Here is a 22,867-nt window from a genome sequence, read left to right as displayed (position 1 = left end):
GTACCAGCAAGAAATGCATCAACTCGAACTTGTAAGCTCTGTTCTGGTACATCAGTACGGGTCTTACAAGAGTGGTGCGGCCTACCCGTACCAAGCCCCACACCGCTTGGTCGGACCAGGTTGGTGCGGCCTAGCCGTACCAACTTGGTAAGACCCATACCACTAGAGGCAAATCAGAGATGAAGTCTGAAACCCTTGAAACATCTTTTATCCTAAATCAAAACACAGTTTATACTTTTCCTTGCACAGTTACTATTCTATTGCATTGTTTGATTGTTTGAATTGATCCTTTAGGAAGATTAAATACCAAAACTCCTTCTTTCTCACTTCTAGTCTTTAGTCGAGATAAGTAGACTCTAGAAAAAGAATCCGTCCCTGTGGATCGATACCCGATTATACTCCTCGATAGGGTTGTGCACTTGCAACCCTAATCGGAAGGTGTAACCGCGGTTTTAAAAGGTACGCTCTCAAGCGTACCGAAACTTGAGTTGCGCTTTCACGCGAACAGTAGACCTTACTTTGTTAAGTTTCCAATAACAGATGCCAATTTGTGGAGAGTTGTGTATACTCAATTTGTGGCTTGTGGGGTCCCGGTGATGGACATATATTCGAAGAGGGTTCCCCGGACGAGGGCTGGACCTTCAAGTTCGGCTGGGGCGGGACCTTCAGGTTATGACAATTCGGGTTATGACAACCAGGGGTACCACCAGCACTCCCCTTATGACAACCAAAGGTACCACCAGCACTCCCCTTATGACCACCAGGAGTACCACCAGCAATCCCCTTATGACAAACAGGAATATCACCAGCAGTCCCCTTATGACAGCCAGAGGTACCACAGCCCCAGTTATGACAACCAGGGGTACCACAACTCCCCAGAAAATACTGAAGAGTTGCCACCACCACCCAGACAGACACCCATAATCCCTAGATTTCCAACTATGCCAGAGTCAGGACCGGTACCCGTTAATCGAAATGATATTGATATTGATGTTGATGCTATTGATGCCATACCAGAAAGGGAAATGGAAACGGGGGACGAATACCAAGGGGTTTGGGAAGCTGATGACTTATCAGATGGTGATGCAAATGTACCAGGTTTATCCAGGGCAGAAAAATTCCCGATTACAGGTCGGGGAAGTAAGCATCCGGTCGCCACATTCAACGACACCACAGCTTTCGAAGAGGCAGACATTAGTTTCTTTGGTCCTCGTGTTGAATACAATAAAGAACTTGCCGCAGGGCAAGTTTATACCAACATAGACGAACTTGTAAAGAAAATAAATGAGACTCATGTTCACGGCAACTGGGAATGTATACTACACAGAAGGGACCGAACAAGGTTAGTTGTGCTGTGTAAAACTCACCCGCGCTGCGAGTTCCGCCTTTTTGCAACCCCTGTGGGTTCAGGGGAAGCATGGATGATTAAGAAGTGTGAACCACCTCATACATGCAAGTCTGCGTCCACAAGGACAGACCATGCACAGCTGACGACATCACTAATTGCCGATGCAATTGAGGAGGACATTAAGTTGGATCCATCGATGAGCATCAAGGCGGTGGCTATGACCGTCAGACACAAATACAAATATGTAATCCCAAAATACAACAGGCTGTGGAGAGGTCGTGAACTTGCTATCTGCAGGATATTCGGTAGTTGGAAGGATTCGTATGGCTATCTGGCACCATTGCTCCAGGCCATGGCAAGTACAAATGTCGGCACCGTATATGAGCGATGGCATGGCCCTTTTTTTGATAAAGACGGAGTACTAATAGAGGGAGCTCAACAATTCAAGGGCATAGCATGGGCTTTCGGTGCTTGTATCCAGGCTGTTCCATACATCAGACCCGTTATCAGCATTGATGCATGCTTCATGTCTGGCCGTTACGAGGGGAGGCTACTGATAGCATGCGCATATGATGCTGAGAACCAGCTGTTGCCTTTGGCGTTTGCAATTGTTCATAAAGAGGACGGCGAGAACTGGGGATTCTTTATGCAGTTTTTAAGAAGACGGGTGATTGGGGAAGGGAAGTTTTTCTGCGTGATATCAGACCAGCACAAAGGAATAAAATATGTTTTTGATCGTGAAGATTACGGTTGGTCAACACGTACTGGCCAGTGTGTGCACAGGTTGTGTATGCAACACGTTGCGGAGAACCTTTCCAAGGCAACCGGGGGCGACAAGTGGGTTACTGATACATTTAGATGGAATTGCAGAAAGAAAAAGCCGAGAAGGGTGGTAGAGATGACTAGCAGTTTTGCAAAGGTACATGTATTTCAATTGTTTACATATATTATTGTACTTTAAGAAAACAATTTTTTTTAGTACAATTGTTTACTTACATTATTCTATTTCCTTATTTTTTATGTAGTACATGCCAAAGGAAAATCTCTACTTAATGAAGGTGGGCAAAAATAATCCCCGAGATGTCAACGAAGATCCAGCATACGAGAAAATATATCAATCCCGTGATGGAGGTTGGCGTTGGGGAATTATGACCACCAACGGGTCCGAGTCGCTGAATGCAGTATTCAAGCAGAGCCGGATGTTGCCTGTGGCTGCAGTTGTAGAGGACACATTCTACAAGTTAAATGCCTGGTTTCAGATGCGACGTGCTAAGGCCGCAAAATTAATAAGGATGAACCAGTCATTTTCAACAAGAGTGGAGGAGAAACTAAGACGACACAGGGACAAAGGTGCAACTATGACCGTGATCCCGATGGGTAATGATGGAACATAATTCGAAGTGCAAAATCCAAATGAGTACGTTCCTACCAGCCGTAAACCAGACGGCACTATGGCGTTTGTCAAGAGGGCTTGCAAGTACGTGGTTAAATTCGGAGATGCCAGGGCGGTAACCTGTACATGCCAGGGACCCCAACTAAGTCACATACCATGCAGTCACGTGATGGCGGTATGCCGAGTGAGGAACTACTGCGAGGATCACTATGTTGCTGACATGTACCGTACCGATTACCTTGCTTCCACTTGGGGTGGATCTTTCCATTCTTATCCCGATCAGCACGAGTGGCCTGCATATGAAGGTGATAGAATACTCCCTTCAGAAGGATGGATAAGGAAGGGGAGGAGGAGACACAAACGTGCTATAATGACCATGGACGAGATGGGTGGTAGGAGGCCATCGGGAAATCAGGCTCGCCGTTCCGTTTCTGACAGGCGCAGGGCAGGTATGTAGCATTTTTCGGAATTCATTTATGATTTTATTATATTACTAACTGAATTGTATTCTTATTTTCAGATGCCATAAACACGCACAACGAAAGAGAAAATGCTAGAGTTGTTGCTGAAGCAACTGGTAGAACACAACCCCCCTCCTCCGAGCCAATCATCTAGTTGCCAAGCCTCTACAAGTAATGCCGCACCTGCAGCTCATACCAGTACAACTAGTCGTTTGTTAGGTTTATTGAGACGTCGTGGTAGGGGCAGATAAACTTGCTATTTTGCTTGTGTGAACTTTTTTGTTTATTGTAATATATTTCTGACTGTAGTATTTTTACTATGGGACTACTGTATTACATTGGCGCGCATTATGTTGACATTATGTTTTATTATTTCATGTTCATGTTGGTATTATGTTGTTTGCACTTTACATTTCGTTATTATAACACAGTTTAATAATACAATTAAAGTTCAACAATATAATTAAAAGCGTAACAATATAATTAAAACAGTTAGATGTTCAATCTATTATAAAATATGCTTGGAGACCAAATTTTACATTTTTTGACATACTCATAATATTTTATTTTTTGACATACACATATACATAAACCCTAAACTTTTTTCACAAAATTATTCAAAGCAAAATACTAAGATTTCTCTAAAAAAAAAAAAAAACACACACACACACACATGAGGCGCCCTGCTGTGTGGCGCCTCACTTGTGCTTTGGGCCGCCCCACAGGGAATTTTGGGCCGCCCTGGGCCCAGGCGGTCAGAGCATTTTTAAAAAAAAATTGGGGACAAGGGCATTTTTAAAATTTACATTTGTTTCAGGGTTATTAATAAAAATGGCCGGATGACCCGCCAGGAGGCCACAACTGGACGACTCCATTTTTGGCGGCAAATGGGAAGCATTCTTCCTTGCTTTTTAAAAGAATACCATTTTTTTAGTTACCACTCTAATAAATTGGAATTAAATGATTATCATTCTATTAGACTGATTAGTCATAATTCAATTTGTACTACGAACGCATACTGGATCCGCGCACGGATCTAAATAGGAACGCATACTGGGTATGCGTACCGATTCGGTGCACGGATTGGGTATGCAAACCGATCGGTGCACATACTAGGTAGGTGCACCTATCCATATGCGGACTGGGTACGCGTTTTTATTCGCAGGAGCATAAAAAGCCCTTCGCGCATCCAATTTTCACCTCATTCCTCCGTCCCAGCAGGCAGATGCGCACCTTCCAAAGGTAAAAAGGTAATTTATTTTTTTAATTTTGTTATTTAATTATTTTATAAATTAGTTAGTTGGGTATAGGTTATCAAAATAAACCAGAATTGTATTAAATAGTTCAACTAGTGTTTAAAAATGGTAATATATTATTACATTGTTGTATTTAGACCAAAATTTAGTAGAAATGTATTAATTTAGAATAGTATTTTCTTGAATTTATCCTAGATTGTACGAATTTTTACCAATTTGTCCAAAAATGGTAATATATTACATTTAAAATAGTTTTTTTATTATTAGACCAAAATTAAGTAAAATTGCACCAAATTATTCTTGTATTGTTTGAAAGTAATCAAAATTGTACCATCTATTTACCGATTGTGTTGAAAAATTACAAAATGGATAATATATTATTACTAATTCTAACTTTACAATAAAATATGATAATTTATTAGTTATTAAATTAAATCCTATTTTATTACGTATCTAATTAAATACGGTTACTTTAATTTATTAGTTTGATTATAACTTTTAAAAACGTATGTTCTATTTATTCCTACTCAAGTTACGAAATTCGTTATTTAATTACTAATCTATTTATATCGCTAATTCTTCGTTTTGTAAATTAAAAATAAAGTAAATATTTACGTTTTTAATTAATTATTCTTATTAATTAACAATTAATGTATTTTGTTTTGAAATTAAGGAAAGAGAGGCGGCCCCAGCGGCAGGGAGAGGGAGAAGGAAACGGGTGAGGGGGTTTAAAAATGGGCTTGCTTCAAGATTTGTGCAATCTTATTTGGATGGTTGAAAAATATTCTAAATCAAATTGTGTTTAATAATGGTACAAGATGGATTGGATAATTAATAGTGTAACGAGATCAACCATTATTTAAGATTACGAATTAATTTGATTTATAACTCGATTAATTTTGTTATTAATCGTCTATCTAATTGATTCTTATTAATAAATCGAATCAGTACGGCTTCGTAAATTTTAATGGTTTAATTGTTTTATTTACATTTATAATATCAATACTTTATTTGGTTTATCAATTTTAAATATTTCAATTCGGTTAGATAATATCTTGAGGGTTTCTAATTCATATTTTTAATTAACTAAAGAGTTAATTAGACGAAATTTTAAATACTGTTAATTAATTATAGTTTTAATTTTCAAGACTATAACATATGGTGCATGCATTAAATATCATAAAAAAAAATCTTGTTCAGGTTAATTAAGAATAATATTGTAGACGCTCTTCATCATTTAATTAGATATATACTTAGAGCGTGTATTTATATAAGTCAATTACAAGTTTCATTGACCATCCGTGCATTAAAAAATCTTGGGGTGGGGGAGTGGGGTGGTGATGTTTGAAATTTCCACTTCAGGGTATGTTACACACTACTGGGTTATCAGACACTACTGCTTGGCAATTCTGAGGGTTTTCTGTTCTTTTTTACTCTTTGGAGGTTGTCAGCTGAAGGCATCTTTTGTAAATTTCATAAGTTAGGGGGTATTATGTAAATCAGGTAATCAAGGAGGGCTTCTATTATTATGCTCCTTAGAGGTTATCTCTACTGTACTTTGAATTTGATCTTTTTTTTTATGGATTTCTTCTTCGGAATTGATTCTGGTTCATGCTTTAATCTACGATGGGGCATCATGTTCAAGTCTACCTGGTAATGCAAAGGGCTCTTTTTTCTCATGTTGCAAACTATAGGTACAATTGTCAACTATGCCCAGGAATACCAGCAGTGCATACTAAACTGCTTCAAAGATCTATATGCTTTGATGCGTATATGTTGTTGTGCCTGGTTTTTTTTTTTTCTGTGCTCTAGTTTTCAGACACAATTATGCTAGACTCTTGGGCATATTAGGCGCATAGTAATAGTTTTTCTCTTTTTCAACCATGGCTCAAATCTCCATTTCTCCATTCTATTATTAAGCACATTGGGTGTCCGATCCGCCAACGGCTACGATTGAAAAATAAAACTTCGAATTTGATCTCAGTCCTCCAATTACATAATTTGTCTTCTTGTGATTAAATACATCTGATTTATGTATAGAAGTCTAAATTTAGTTAAAAACATACTCACCACATGTGCTGCCACACAATACGTTACAACTAAAATTGAACAAATATGAAATTTAGCGATATATTTATCCATTTCCTTATTTCTTTGTTTCCATATTTCTCCTCTTCAATTAAGAAGACTCCATCTTACATTTTTTTTCTCTGTTTCCTTACTTCTTCTTCGTTTCTATATGGATCACAATGAAATCATTTTTTTTTATTTCTTTATTTCTCTTTCTTTGCTTCTATACATATTGTTGTGGGCAATTTAGAATATATTTCCAATATATAATATATCAATGTGTGTGTGTATTCTAAATTGGAAACAAAAAAAATATAAATTGGAACGTGTGTGTGAATATATATTTCTCTTATAATATGTGTGTGTATATCCTATACATACACATGATTACACTTTTTATTTATGTTTTTTTTATATCATTATATGTCGATATTGAATTGTTGTATGATATTTGATATTAGATTCGAATCGAGCTATTATTTGATATCATCGGTACTTAAAAATAAAGAATTATCCCATCATAAAATTGTTATCAGAGTTCATGATTTATTAAAAATACAGAATCATATAAATTTTCTATTAACATGTGTCTTAATTTTAGATTATTATTATTTTCATTGATATTTTTTTTATAATATGTCCCCGTTGCAACGCACGGATATGATACTAGTAATTTGATATATATTCTGCATTTTATATAGCAACGGTTATGGGCATGAACTACCAAAATAAATTGGACATTTTATTTGAATGTTCAATTGTTGTTGGCTCTTTCCTATTCTCAAATAATTGTATTTTTGTTTTGATATTGATGAGATAAACCCAGAGGCTGCAAAGGGTTATAAATAAAAGGGCATAGTCGTAGCCATGCTGAGTAAAAGTTGTTACCAAGATTACAATTTTTTTATTTTCTTAACATCCTTGTTAATTTTTTTCTTTATTGACTTTTGTATTAATTATGATATAATTAATTGTGACTGATAAGGAAGAGAGAGCACAGGAGCAAAATTGATATTTAAAAAGAAAAAAAAAATTTCAGCTCTCAAAATTTCAAATGATGCTTTCGGTGTAGAACTTCCCTTAGTAGAATAGTTGAGATGTATGAATCCATCCGTTAGAACCGTTTAGTTGATCCACCACATGTATGGGCTGGGCTAATAAATAAAAAAGTGGTGGTTGATTTCATGGGCTTATGGGCTAATACAAATAAATAAATGTGTATATGGGCCGGGCTTGGCTAGGCTTCAACAACAAGGATAGAAGTGTAGAACCATTAATTTAAGAATGTGTTATTCGGCCGAAAGAGAAGAGAAATGCAGAGGGAATCTCCAAGGAGTTGACAGGAAATTCCAATTGCATATGCTCTCAAGAATAGTCATCAGAGCCGGTATTGACTGTTGACTCCAGTACGTTTTCATCCACACAATTGGATATATATATATATATATATATATATATATTTTCCAAAGTACACCTGTTACTACTTAATTTCCCATGGCCGGTGCAATTAATATATATAATTAACTTGTAGATAATAATAAAAGAAGACTTTTGTTTTGATCAGGTCATGAGTCAACTCCTTACTTTGTTAGTAAGGCTCTACCAAAACATACGTCTCAGCATCAACAATACATAGATGTCTTGTCCCCCAAGTTCTAGTATTCGTATCCTCTGCATTTAACTCAAAAATGAATCTTTTGAGTTAATACATCTGGACCGTCCGATCAGCTTCAAGATTCGTGTGAATTAAATCCGCACTAATATTAAAGACTCCCTATGTTTTAGGTGAGGACCGGATGGGATCCGTTTACAATCGGACGGCCGATATATATTAACTCAAAAGATGCTCTTTTGATGAGTTAATGCAGACGATGCGGACTCCAAGTTCTATGCCTAATTAATTAATATACAGACCTTCAACAATTAATTGTACAATCAAAATTTCATAATTTCTCTCTCTCTCATATACAATACTACGTGCCTTTCTCTTCATTTGTCGAGTCTCTCCTATTCCTCGTCCTGATCACAAAGCAAGGTTTCATATAGCATCTCTGTTCAGAAAGGTGACTTCCTTTCCTCTAATTTAATAAGACAACTTTTTTCTTTCTATCCTTCACTTTTGATTAATTTAGGTATCTTTAGAGAAATGTTAGAATTCTCACCAAACCTGACCCCACTAACTAGAGAGCATCCTAGCTCTATCATTGATTCTCATCCCTATTCATTCAACTCAACAGATGCAATTAATTAATTAAATTAATCTCAGATAAGACAAGTTACAACACTCCCTTTCTTCTGCTTTAATTAAGTACTCTTTGTTTCTAAGATTTAAGTTTATATGAAATGATGTATAATTAATTAATATTCCATATGAATTTTGGATTTGAAAGACTTTCCTTAATTATGTCAATTACTTCTCACCATCCTCTTGTTTATTGCACTTCATTTCAATAAGTACAATATATTAATCATTTCATTGGCAGGATATATTGTAGCCTTCCAAATCGATCGCCTGAAAATGAAATTCTTTAATCTATCTTTCTATCTTTCTTGCATACATAGTTAACAACTTTTGATTTTGAATTATAACAGATAGACGGAATCAATAATGGGATCATCACTGGTGCCATATGGGACCAACATGCCAGGCTTGGGGAATCAGAATCACCAAAAAAGCAATCTCCTGATCGTGTTCAACATGGGGACGGCATTCAACTGCGACATGTGCAAGAACACCATAAATGACGAATGCATATGCTTCTGCAACACATGCAGGAAATGCCTGCACCCGAGATGCGCAGGAGTCAAGATAAGGATCAAATACGGCACCCCTGACGGGAAGAAACAAATCGTGCTTCCTGCACCTGAGCAGCTACCGGAGAGCTGTCGTGACTGTTTGAGAAGGAAGCTGATGGGAAGTGCGGTCTCTGATCTATTATTGTATGACCATACGGGAAGCTCTGCAATGACTCTCGCTAGCAGGAACAGCATAACCAGGTTGTAATTAATATTAGTTTGTTCTAGCTATACATATATATTAATTTGTTTAATTCTTTAATGTCTGTGTGTTTCTAATCTAGTAATATATTTTTTTTTGAAGGATTATTAAGTCGACTAATGCGTCTGCGCACAAGCTCACGGAGTGCAAGTATGATGATTGCTTGATTCACACAAGCATGCCGGGTCATGAGCTTGAGCAAAAGGATTACGGAACTGTCTATAGTTGTTTTGGGTGCAAAGAAAAAGGTTTCGGGCTCCACCATGCATGCCAGAGCGCGTCTTGCTCCTTCCTCCTCCACGAAGAATGCAAGTCTCCTCGTACATCCATGATGCATCCGTTCTTTCCCGAGTTGAGCTTTGAATTCTCTTCTTTGCCGACTGTCAAGTATTGCAAACCTTGCAGGAAAGACCACAGCAACTTCAACTGCAACGCTTGTGGAATGGATGTGAATGGTTACCTCTACCAAAGCCTCGATGGGAAGAATCATTTGCATCCTTGTTGTGCAAATTTGCCGCGCCAGATCAATTGTGGAGAGAGTGGAGCCACCTTGGTGCTTCGACCGAAAACCACCTCAAAATGCTGCTATTGCGATCATACAAGAAAAACAGTGGATCACAAAAAGACTGATCAGATATGGTCGTATGTGTCGCTGAATGAGAAGTTTCACCTGCATGTACCATGCATCATACAGATGTTATCTGATTTGAAAGATGATTCAATGGGTGATGGTGTTATTGATCGCAGCAGTCGACTAACATTACGTAGGACAATTGGGGAGAATGGAATGGCTAAATTGGAGCTCCAGATAGCAGCTCCTGATGCCAAGAAGAAATGGGAGAAAAAGTTTAAAACATTCATGAAATATGCAAAGATTGCGTTAGGCGCGATAATTGCTGCTTTCTTAGGCGATCCGACAACTTTTATCGTCAACTTTGTTGTGGCATTCATTTCCTAATTAAAACGGCTTCGGTTGATCGGGATTTTGTTGTAAATGTTGTATGTAATTTTTTTTTTCCTTTCTCTTTTCCATGGACAATTATCTGTATGTATTATTTAGATTGTAGAGTGGTACCTTAGGATTGTATAGCATGAAATTTGAGGCATTTGTGGGTGGTGATAGATTTGGTTTGTATTTGGCAACTGTTACGGTGAATGCATTTTATTTATTTGTGATATTTATCTCTTATAGAACATGTACTTGCATTAATATTATAAAAGATTTTTGTTCAATTTAAGAATAATATATTATTTGTTATATTGTATATATGTTGTCTATCCTATATATAGATATATAAAGCGATCAGAATCCAATATGATCCGTTAGACTAAAATAACTACGGTGTTAACTTCAGGAATGGGCCTTAGTTAAGCCCAGATAAAGCATCCAATCTCGAAATGGGCTTAGTAATGTGATGGGCTGGGCCCAGACATACTTTCAGGTGCGCAATTTTCTTTGGAAACCGAGGTTATCCTAAGTACCTAATCCTTATCTATCGCGCAAATTCTTAAATAGACTTACATCTCCAAACAAAGACCACAACTAATTTCAACTAAGAATAATTGATGTTAAACGATAAATATAATCATGATGACAACTAATTCGTAACAGTAAAATACTAAATTATGATGACAAAGATAAATATAATCATGATATGGAGCATTTTCCTAAAACAAACGAACATGATTAAATTTAGGTATGGATAATTTTGTAAAAATGTCTCTTAATTTATCACACCCACAAATTAGTCCTTAATTATAACGCCGGACCGACTAGAGTTGCAATTATTATGATACGGATGGATATTCATATTGGGAAAAAATGAATTCATGCAAGAGCACAGGATCAGGATTCCCTAAAGTACATCAAAATTTCATTTAGGATATGCACCGTTCGATCAAAATCTGAGCCAATCGAGGGTCGTTCAATATTCTTACAGGTTCTAATTGAACGGTCTGGATCTAAAATCAAACTTTTTGTTACTTTAGGGTATCTGATTTGCCCAGGGAATCGATCGGTTGCTTCGTCCTACATATGTCCACGTCGGCGTGGGACCCGCGAACCCATAATTTTTTGTTATAATAGATATTTAGGTGGGACCCACATCTTCTCAATATTTTAACATGTTTTCGGTTTGAAAGCGTGCAGTTTTGCGGGTCGTGAAAGGAATCTGTACCTTCGGATTGCATCCGACGGTGGTGAATAAGCAGCCGGAACCTTCTGAAATCTCGAAAACTGTTTTTATAGCTCTCTCTTCCCTCCTAGTTCCTCCTCTCTCAAACCCTAGCCGCGCTAGTGTTTGCAACCAGATCTCAACCTCTGCGCTCTTTCTTTCTCTTCCTTCTTAGATAAAACATTAGGGATGGCCGGAAAGGGAGAAGGACCTGCGATCGGAATCGATCTCGGCACCACTTACTCTTGCGTTGGCGTGTGGCAACACGATCGTGTCGAGATCATAGCCAATGACCAGGGAAACCGTACCACTCCCTCCTATGTCGCCTTTACTGACTCCGAGAGGCTCATCGGAGATGCCGCCAAGAATCAGGTCGCCATGAACCCGACCAATACTGTTTTCGGTGAGTGTTCAATTTTGTTTTTCTTTTATTTATCTGGATACTCTAGATCTGTCCGCTGCTAGTTTAGATCTGTACCGTTTAAGCTTGAACCTCTCGTAGATTTTCTAAATGCTTAGATCTGTTGGACATTGACTCTTTTTTATTATAGGCTACCTATACACGCGTGAGTGTTTTTTTGTAGGTAGAAACAGAGTAGTAGTTTCTTTTCCGTTCTGCAATATTCCTTACCATTGTAAACAATTCAATAGCCTTGATTTTCTATTTATGATATGGTAATGTCTATACTGAACAATTTTTCTAATAATATAAAAAGTAACAAAAAGGTTCTCTGCTGAAATTATTGTACCTACATATGCCTAGACAACCATGAGCCAGCAATATAACCAATTTTGGGTTGTAGCATTGTTTGAATTTTGTATCAATGGTGCATCTGTAGTGTGGACATGTCAGCACTCAGCAACAATAAGCTAGCCTGATGGTGCTGCTTTTGTGGTCTAAACCCCTGTACTTCAATTTTTTATACTTGGAGAAATATTTTGCATATTATTGAATGTACTTGTCAGTACAATCATATATGAATCCTTACTTACAAAACATTGCATCTCATGCAGATGCCAAGCGTCTTATTGGCAGGCGTTTCTCTGATGCCTCAGTCCAGAGTGACATGAAGCTATGGCCCTTCAAGATCATTCCTGGACCTGGTGACAAGCCCATGATTATTGTGCAGCACAAGGGTGAGGAGAAGGAATTTGCAGCAGAGGAGATTTCATCCATGGTCCTCATGAAGATGCGTGAGATTGCTGAGGCTTATCTTGGTTCACAAATAAAGAATGCCGTGGTCACTGTGCCTGCCTACTTCAATGATTCCCAGAGACAGGCTACCAAGGATGCTGGTGTGATTGCTGGCCTTAATGTCATGCGTATCATCAATGAGCCGACTGCAGCTGCCATTGCCTATGGTCTCGACAAGAAGGCTACAAGTGTTGGCGAGAAGAATGTGCTCATCTTTGACCTTGGTGGGGGCACCTTCGATGTGTCACTCTTGACCATTGAGGAGGGTATTTTTGAGGTCAAGGCCACTGCTGGTGATACTCACCTTGGTGGTGAGGACTTTGACAACCGCATGGTCAACCACTTTGTTCAAGAGTTCAAGAGGAAGAACAAGAAGGACATCAGTGGCAACCCGAGGTCTCTCAGGAGGCTCAGAACCGCATGCGAGAGGGCGAAGCGTACCCTTTCTTCCACTGCCCAGACCACAATCGAGATCGACTCTCTCTATGAGGGTATTGATTTTTACTCAACCATAACCCGTGCCAGGTTTGAGGAGCTTAACATGGATCTGTTCCGCAAGTGTATGGAGCCTGTGGAGAAGTGCTTGCGGGATGCCAAGATGGACAAGAGCACTATTCATGATGTTGTGCTTGTCGGCGGATCGACCCGTATCCCCAGAGTGCAACAGCTGCTGCAGGACTTCTTCAATGGCAAGGAGTTGTGCAAGAGCATTAACCCTGATGAGGCTGTCGCATATGGTGCTGCTGTCCAGGCTGCAATCCTGAGTGGGGAAGGCAATGAAAAGGTGCAGGATCTGCTCCTTTTGGATGTTACACCTCTCTCCCTTGGTCTGGAAACTGCTGGAGGTGTCATGACAGTTCTGATCCCGAGAAACACCACCATCCCCACCAAGAAGGAACAGGTCTTCTCTACCTACTCTGACAACCAACCCGGCGTGCTCATCCAGGTGTACGAGGGTGAGAGAACCCGCACCAGGGATAACAACCTCCTTGGCAAGTTTGAGCTCTCGGGCATTCCCCCTGCCCCAAGAGGTGTGCCCCAGATCACAGTCTGCTTTGACATTGATGCCAATGGTATCCTGAACGTGTCAGCTGAGGACAAGACCACAGGGCAGAAGAACAAGATCACTATTACCAATGACAAGGGAAGACTGAGCAAGGATGAGATTGAGAAGATGGTCCAGGATGCTGAGAAGTACAAGTCGGAGGATGAGGAGCACAAGAAGAAGGTTGAGTCCAAGAATGCCCTCGAGAACTACGCCTACAACATGAGGAACACCATTAAAGACGATAAGATATCGTCCAAGCTCGATGCTGCTGACAAGAAGAAGATTGAGGATGCTATTGAGGCAGCCATCCAGTGGCTAGATGGCAATCAGTTGGCTGAGTCTGACGAGTTTGATGACAAGATGAAGGAGCTTGAGGGTTTATGCAATCCCATCATTGCCAAGATGTACCAAGGTGCTGGTGCTGACATGCCTGGTGGAATGGAGGAGGATGGCCCTGCACCAGCAGGTGGCAGCACCGGTGCTGGTCCCAAGATTGAGGAGGTCGACTAAGTAATATCTCTCTTGTTTTGGTTTTTCTGGTAGGGAAGGTGGGTTGGTTTTTTAATTCAGACAGCTTTTATGTTTTTACTGCCTGGACTGATGAGGATGAGGCGTTTTTTAATTCAGACGGTGTTATTTTTGTTGACTTGTTTTGATTAAGACTTTTTGTGTAGTTGCTGATGCTACACGGTATCCTGTGCTAATATAGATGTTATTTTATGATTTGTTGAGATGGTTGTTTGCATGGTATGACGGGTACAGTTTCTTGTTTCCACTGGCAGATTATCAGGGCAGTTTAAATAATATTTGTAGGTAATTTCAGGTTAGGCGTCCTTCCGGTCACAAATAAACAACAATTAATGCAACTTACATTTGAGCACTTCTAAGCAACTTGTATATCTGTAATTTTTTCTGTTCGCCAAATAGATTTCATTCTGACTTTCAATTTCCAATTGCAAATTTTAGAAACCAAGTTAATTTATTTAAAATAGTTTCGTTCGTGCTCATCTCCGTTCTGTTGATTTATTGCTCATGAGTCTTGACAAGTTGCTCTCAAAAATAAATAAAGCCCGCTGCTGAACGCCAAATGTTTATCAGTTTTCTCCGTTCGCTGCTTTGAACTGTGAACAACTGTTGCAACTAATAATGTTTGTGATGTAAATTGTTAATTCAGCTCTTGTCTTTTCTTTGTACATTTGTAATTATAATTAATTTGTATGTCTTTCTATTACATGTATATAATCTCTTAGGACTGGAATCTCACTAATTTGAAGTGAATATTAAATCTTGTTTTAGGAGAAATTGAAGTGAGCCATTGCAACTCTCCTTGAAATGTTTAATTAATTGAGGCTTCAATTATAATGGAAATTTAGTATTACCACAGACCCCTTCCTTGCATATCTGAGTTAAATTAAATGCTCTTAGAGAATTATATATAATTTATTACTATTTTCTTTCTGAATAAAATCTTATTATCGACAGCTTGCTTTGACCCAAAAAAATGGAGGGAAGAATAAATAAAATTAAAACTGGTTTGAGGTTAAGTTTGAACGGCCATATATAATAGCATCAACACACGACTAGACGCATTCATACAAAGTTTTAAACAACCAAACAGCATACGTATATGTATTCTCTCAGCATTAGTGTTTGTTAGTAGTTTAGCGCCTAGGAGGAATTTTTGTGACTCAAGTTAATAATAATATTTAAAAAAACAAAGCAAAACCTGAGAGCAAATTAATCTCAGAAGTTGTTTCTTCACCCGAAGAGAAGAGATCAGCAGAAGAACATACTGTTCCATATAGCCGGGTGCAAGCGTTGTAGCTCAGGAACAGGTGCTACCTCATCGCTGTCAGATGATGTGTCAGAAGAATACTCATCAATCAGGAACTTTGATACCTGCTCAGCGGTATGGTGAGCGTACGCTATTGGTGCAACTATTGCGAAAACAAAAATACAAGATTAAATTAACCAATGACAGCTTAATTATATATTTTGGTACTTTAATAGGTACAAATTATATATGGTTAGAAAGAGTTAATGTGCCTTTAATTAATTAGAGTACCTATTGAAATTGCAGTATTGCTTCTCTGGTACCTGCATTGACAATCCAAAAACAAAAGCATTAGTACGCCAAATTAGTTCTGGTTTCATTGCGAAACACTAACTAATTGTGAGTTAATATGTATTAATTAACAATTTGTGATTGTTTAGATGCATTGTGTGCATACACATAGGATAGGTTGTGAATGAATTGTTGTAGCTCGTCGACAGCAAATCCGATCTCATCAATTAGCACATGGTAATGTGCTGGCCTTGAGGTGCCCTGAATTAATTAATGCATGTCCAAAACAAAAGAAATTAAATGAGAATTATCAATTTATCAATTCACTCGAACAGAATAAAACTCAAAAGTTAATTAATGCCTTAAAACATAATTTATATACAATAAATCAGGTCAATTGGGACCAGCAAGGTTTTTTTATATATATATGTTGCTTCTGGATATCGAAATTCAGTGTTGAGATCCTTGTAACAAATTAAAAGACACCAGAAATTCTAAGTAAACATACAATGATTCCATTATGAGCGCACATGTAGAAATCGTAGTGCCTTGGATGAACTATCCTCGTATCCACCACCGTGCCTGAACAATTGAATGAAAATTTAGCTCTAGCTAATTCAATGAAATTAGAGAAGATAAATCAATGTAGTATACATACCAGGAGGTACATTATTCTGAGGACTATCAGCTTGGAAGAATTTTGTGTGATGCTTCTTTTGAGCAATAATCACAGTGACTTTTGGCAGAGGCCCTTCACCCATCATCTCATATGCCTGTTCATTAATTAGTTTAAAGATAAATGGTTCAACACTAATTAAGTTCACTATATATTATGTAATTACAAACCTTCATGATTTGAGAAACTTCAATGTTCAAAACTTGGTTGAACTGACTTTGGCTCACATGGTCCCTGTAATAATAAAGAAAAAGAAAATAATTCTATTAACAACTACAATAAATGATACATAAATAAAGCTATGACCTGATTGCATATATAAAAGCCTGGGTATAATCACCTAAACATGATGATCTGTTCTGGCTTCTGCCCATTGCTGCTCTGGTAGAAATCCAGCAACATTTCTCTACAAGCAAAAAATTTAATGCCTAATTCAATAATTATCTATGTATAACTAAATAACTTGATCTAACATATAATTTCACAATTAAATGACACCTTATGATCCCATCATCGTCATATCCATTAGGCTTTGGAATGCAAAGCGAATCAATCATTTCCATTTTTGGCGCCTGTGTGCGCACATAGGCTTTGTACTTGGAAATGGATGGCCAGCACCGGGATCCTACCACCTGTGGGGCTTTTTTTGCCAAAAATAGAAAACACTCTTTTACTACTGTAATTTTTTTTAAAAGGTTGGTAGTGACTACCAATTGCATTAATACTACTGTAATTTTCAAAGTGTGAATTAAATTGTAGAGAGAGATCGATGAGCTTCGCCGTACAGCTGCAATGGAGGGTGAATCGTATCGGCCAGCAGAGCCATGCCAAACATCTAGTCCGAGAATTAGCGTAGGATTTTGCTGAACCAGAGGCATAGACCTTTTATCCTCCAAAGCCAAGACTGAGTTCATTCCACCAAGCTTGTAGAACAAAACAAAAAAAAAAATTAACAATATATGAATATTAGTTATCTCCATTAAAATAAAAGCATAAGTTCAAATTTAAAAGAAAATGATGTAATAAGTGAAGGTGTAATGTGAAAAGCTTCTTACCTTAGCATTTATCTTCAAAAGAATATTTCCAAAATAGAGTTCAGTGTGCTTGCCAAGGCGCATGCATTGACTCGTTATGCCTTCCTCTTGAAGACATTTCTTTTTTAATGGCCCTACAAGAGATGAAACAAAGTAGCTTTACTGTGTTCTCTTTTTTAACCAAGTTCCATAGAATTAGGCCTCTTGCCAAATTAATTCAAAAGAAGAATAATAAGAAAAAAACTTGATACCATAAAGGTCGTTCTTTTCTGGTAGAATGCATAAAATGAACTTTAGACGATCAAGCAGCTTGTATCTGAGTCGTTCAAACATCTTGTCAACCCTGACAACAGGTCCCCTTTCAATGTACCGACTTTGCTCCATAATTAGTGCTTGTGGCTGGTCAATGTGCTGCAGATACCATAAATTGTAAGGACCTCTGCACAAATGCTTGAAAAATAAGGGAAGCTAGAATCTGTGACTCACAATGCCTTTGCGTCGACCACAGTTGATGAGTTGTTTCGAAACATAACTCATGTCAACACTTGTAGAGAAGTTCACTACAGCCCAGACACCTATCTTAACTGGATCCTGTAGAATCTGCATAAATAAATGGTGACCCATAATATGCTCTTAAATAATTTAAAATTAGTAACTGGATCCTGTAGAATCTGGCATGCAACAGTACCGACTGAGAAATCAGTTGGATACAAAATGGTGAAGAAATTAAGAAACCAAAAATTAGATATGTTTTTTCATTGCTTCTGACCTTGTCTTTAATGTTCCATCGGCCACGATCAGGAACACATCCCACACCGTTGCCGAGAATTAGCTGCTCAAATGAAATAACAAAAAAATTAGCAACAATTCCACAAAGACCCTCGAAAATCGGAACCTCAAAATATCATATTTGCCCCTGCAAACATCTAATTTTTATACATTAAATTGCGCAAAGATGTTTTCAGGTTTCACATGGCATCAGCCAATTTTTCATTTTACAATGAACCTCTTCTTTCCAAAGAATATTTGTAAAAATATATATATATGTATTTCGAAGGCACGAAAGCTTACTCTTGGTGCAGGAAGAACACGACCGGTCAACCTTGTCATCTGTTTCTCTATTTGGATTCCAGATGCAGCAAGTAACGGATCTTCATCATACCCATTACTTCTCACTGCCTATAGTAGAAAATGTAGACACGCATAATTTTGTAATAGTGATAGTAAGGAAAATCATACGCATCATATCTCTACAACACTTATGTTCATTTGAAGTTTCTGGTATGCCAAGAAAAAAACTTCACCGAGAATAAGTACATTCTGACTCACCTCATTGATAATTCGGCTTCTCTCCTGAGGCTTCTGCCTCGTTTTATCCAGCAGAGAAGCCCTTTGTTTGGAAGATAATGCCTTGGTGTAGCGTTGCAGTGGGATCAAGTCACACATCTGCACCACAAAGTAATTTGCATATTAATTGTCATACACTCAAGAGCTTACTCAAATATTAATTTGCCAAGTCAAAGACAACAAAACTTCATGCATGTTACATGGCTAGCACAATCAGGAGAGATAGAGAGAACCTCTAGTGGGACGTAGGTAGGTTTTCTGGGCTTGCCTAGATCAAGGCAAGGGTAGCTTGAAGACCAGGTGAGGTCGAGCTGATATTTTTCCCTGAAATAATCTGATACTGTCGTTTCCACAGTGTGATACTCTCCATCATCATCCCTCACTTTCATTGTAAATCTGTGGCATTTATTCAGAATAACAAGCATTTCAAATATTTTATTTTATTTTTTTTTTCATTTTCTATTAGGGATACACATGCAAGCGCATGACACAATACGGAAATGTAGCAATTTTTAAACAGTACTTCATAAGCTGTTGATCATCAAGTACCTTTGTTGATTGCAGGGTAACTCGCTGAAGCCAAATATCCTGCGCTCCCTTCTGCTGTGCTTTGTTTTGATCCTTAAATTTTTCAGCATTCTTTTGGCCTATTTGATGAAATGAAATGCATTAGGAGCCATTTCTTAGAGCTCTGATGGAAATATAGTTTAAAATTCAAGGTCAATAATTCAGATTACTAAATTAGCTAGTATTAATTTAAAATATGGTTGACAAGTCCATGTCAGTCCCTCTGTTGACTCAGCCAATATGTCTTGGAATCAGATGAAGAACATGAATTAATAGGTTCAATTTTTCTAATGTACATTAACAAATATGCTCTGCAAAGATACGAGTTCTTGTCCTTCTTTTTCTTTTTGTTCTTTTCAGTTTTATCTTACTTTCTACACCTTTGGAATTCAATATCCGTAGGATTATAAGAATCCATCATATATAGTTTACTGAAAATTTTGAAAATTCTGCTGAGATATCACTCGGTAACAAGACAATTGTTGAGAAGAATTATGAAAAACTTAGTTTACCTTGACCCAGTCAATCTGTCTCGGCTCTTTAACATTCTGGTCAGCCAAAATAAAATCAATAACAGGTCCAGGCGTCAAGATCACAGTCATTGCAACATCTGTTTTACAGAATTAAGGATGCTTGTTTTAAAAAATACGGTAGATTCATAACTCAGAATTTTGTTATGTAATTTTGATAACTAAACAAACGTACCCATGTTGAATGATAAACCATCAGTAGTTGTGTTAAAACTAGAATGGAATCCACGACACGCTGTAACTCCACCTTCCAAATCAATTAAGTTTTTTGGGTCTCCATTAAAAAATGATTGCCTAACCACAAGACATCCCCTGTAAATAAACAGAAATATTAAAATTTAAATAACAAGGGAATCACCATGCATCTCCTCTAGCATGATGTAATTTTGCTGTACAACAAGGCCCACCCATGACAGATCAAAAAGACAGTACCAACCATGAACATACTTGTACCAGTTTCCATGGTATAAATTGACCACTGCTATTTTTGTTTTAGAATTTGACATGAAGGCCTGATCAATCAAGTATAATATTCAAAGAACCCCAAAGTAAAAAAGGAAAATAATATGCAACATAAATCGGAAGAAACTGACATTCTAGCCTGTTGTTGTCTCAACATGACATTGAGTACCATGAGTGCTCTTTGAGCATGTGGCGACTCTCCACCCTTATGCGCAACCACAATGGAGCTGACCGGGATTTTGGAGGCATAAGTTAGTGCTACTTTAAACAAAGTTGTTTTCTGTAGTCACTTCATCCGTTTATTATCTCCTTCACTATAATTTCATCAGCATAAAAATAATCTCAGGCCTTCATAACAAATGGCAAATATTTTTTTTTTGCTAGAAAACGTTTTCAGTCTACAATATGTATGTATTATGTTAAAAGATACTATATAATGCAAATATGCCAAATGGCATAGATACTAATGTCAAAATTAAAAATAATTATTGTGCCAGTTGAAGGAAGAAAAGAAAGAAAGAAAGAAACAGACCTAGCTGAAGTCTCGTCAAGCACAACGGAGAACTCAAAGAAAGTCTGAGGTAGGGGCCCCACCGAAAAGAGATTCATCTCACCATCATATATGTAATCTCTCCCGGCAAGCTCGGAGCTATACATCTGGTACATCTTCTCTATCACTTTCCTACTAGTCTTCTTGTTCTCCACCAAAATGTCATTGTCATACTTCATTGAAACCTACACATGGATGATACATGTAGCAATAAACCAATAGTAAACTAAATGTTGGTGTGCAACTATTGGATATGAGAACTGATTGAGATTTTTTTTTTTTTTTCCTTGTAATTATTGTTTGTTTGTTTTATTGTTGGAAAAATCCTCTTTGTCCCTCACTTTCACATTACTTCGAAAGATGACCATGCTACCCATTTTCTTGTAGCTTAATTTTGTCACACACACACACACACACATGTCATTTCTTGTTGGAATGAAAAAAAGGATAATTCATCGAGTAATTGTAAGAATAATTGGAGAGGATTTGTGATCTGTCCCATATTTTCAGGTATGTGTTCATGAGATATCTCTGAAACAATTAAATTGGAGGTGCACATATATATATATATATATAGTACAAGTGCACTATCATATCCATAAATCCTTGAAACAAATTAACTTGACAATTAACAATAGGCCAAAGATAAAAGAAAGGAGAAAAGCAATTAAAGTAACAGATGAAGAGTGTGTTACACTATAGTTGTAGAAAACAGTGTCAGTGCCGGTGAAGCGAACATGGAAGTGATTACTAATAAGATTAATGTTTTGTCCTTCCTTTCCCACACCCGGCCGGGTCATAATGACTCGCTCCAGCTTTTGGTCCATCCTGCAGGTGCGCACATATATGTTTTCAAAATAAGAACAGCAAAATTATATATATCACTTACATTTGATGTCATTAATATAATAATTCTACAGGTTATCATATATATGTAAAACCAGAAAATGTAATTGATTGCCTCGTGACAGAATTTCAGAAACGTTGAGACAAGAACAAGTGAATAACAGATGTAAAAAGAAACCTTTAGAAGATAAGGATCTAATATAAAGCGCCTGTTAACTGAAATCATTAATTTGAAGAGAAGAGAAGACGACAAAAATGTAAAAGCCAACATGCATATATAATTTATGTGAGGAGGAGAAGAAGAAGGCGAACAGAGAAGTAATTAATTAAACAGTAAACATTGAACAGGGGCAAAGTGGGGATTTTTGTGTTTTCAGGAAAATGCAGAAAACATGAGTGTTGTCAGAAAGGATTAGGTGTTGACTATTGACCATGCAGCTCTTCTAATTTAGGTTACTTGGAGATGCTTTTAAATTCTACAAATTCGTTTGGCACTACAAAATATATATTATAAAATGATCAATTTTTCACTTGCAATTTCTTTGATGTTCTCAAAAATCCAGTTAAAATTAATCCACATATTTAATATTTAATGAGACAATTGTACACTGATATTTTTTTTAAAATGCAGCGTTTTAATTAAATTGTATTAACTCATGAATTCGCTTCACTATAACTTATAAATGCATGTATTCAGAAAAATAGATACACGTACTGGTCCTCCACATTTCAGTGACGCTAGGATTGCTTTCTAGTATAAAAATTGAAATCTCTTCTTCTCTTGTTTAAATCTTGAATTTCGTATTTTGACATGCTTAGATTAAAACAAAACAAAAAAAACGAACCC

At 37.4% G+C, this 22,867-nt stretch overlaps 3 protein-coding genes across 3 annotated transcripts; 2 read left to right on the top strand and 1 right to left on the bottom strand.

Annotated features, from left to right (window-relative positions):
• The first annotated feature begins 9,121 nt into the window (after positions 1–9,121).
• On the top strand, positions 9,122–10,661 carry LOC144565976 (uncharacterized). Its single transcript, XM_078315832.1, has 2 exons — positions 9,122–9,525; positions 9,629–10,661. The coding sequence occupies exons 1-2, from the start codon at positions 9,137–9,139 to the stop codon at positions 10,482–10,484; spliced, it is 1,245 nt and encodes a 414-aa protein (XP_078171958.1). The 5' UTR covers positions 9,122–9,136; the 3' UTR covers positions 10,485–10,661.
• Positions 10,662–11,653: 992 nt separating this feature from the next.
• LOC144557647 (heat shock cognate 70 kDa protein 2) lies at positions 11,654–14,674 on the top strand. The gene is made up of 2 exons (XM_078306249.1): positions 11,654–12,103; positions 12,715–14,674. The coding sequence occupies exons 1-2, from the start codon at positions 11,890–11,892 to the stop codon at positions 14,451–14,453; spliced, it is 1,953 nt and encodes a 650-aa protein (XP_078162375.1). The 5' UTR covers positions 11,654–11,889; the 3' UTR covers positions 14,454–14,674.
• Positions 14,675–15,719: 1,045 nt separating this feature from the next.
• LOC144556048 (protein argonaute 16-like) lies at positions 15,720–20,910 on the bottom strand (the record flags this gene model as incomplete). The annotated part of the gene is made up of 20 exons (XM_078304566.1): positions 15,720–15,880; positions 16,009–16,040; positions 16,175–16,269; positions 16,517–16,590; positions 16,667–16,759; positions 16,833–16,918; positions 17,025–17,090; positions 17,183–17,316; positions 17,470–17,607; positions 17,740–17,852; positions 17,970–18,129; positions 18,205–18,318; positions 18,488–18,550; positions 18,790–18,897; positions 19,048–19,164; positions 19,266–19,461; positions 19,615–19,712; positions 20,145–20,242; positions 20,338–20,474; positions 20,756–20,910. Coding segments are annotated over 20 exons (2,238 nt in total), but the record flags the coding sequence as incomplete, so codon positions are not given.
• Positions 20,911–22,867: the final 1,957 nt, after the last annotated feature.

This window comes from Carex rostrata, chromosome 1 (assembly GCF_964058835.1).
Source record: "Carex rostrata chromosome 1, lpCarRost1.2, whole genome shotgun sequence".
In the NCBI taxonomy this organism is placed as follows: domain Eukaryota; kingdom Viridiplantae; phylum Streptophyta; class Magnoliopsida; order Poales; family Cyperaceae; genus Carex; species Carex rostrata.
Note: the sequence above shows the minus strand (reverse complement) of the source record. Positions and strands in the feature narration are given on the sequence as shown.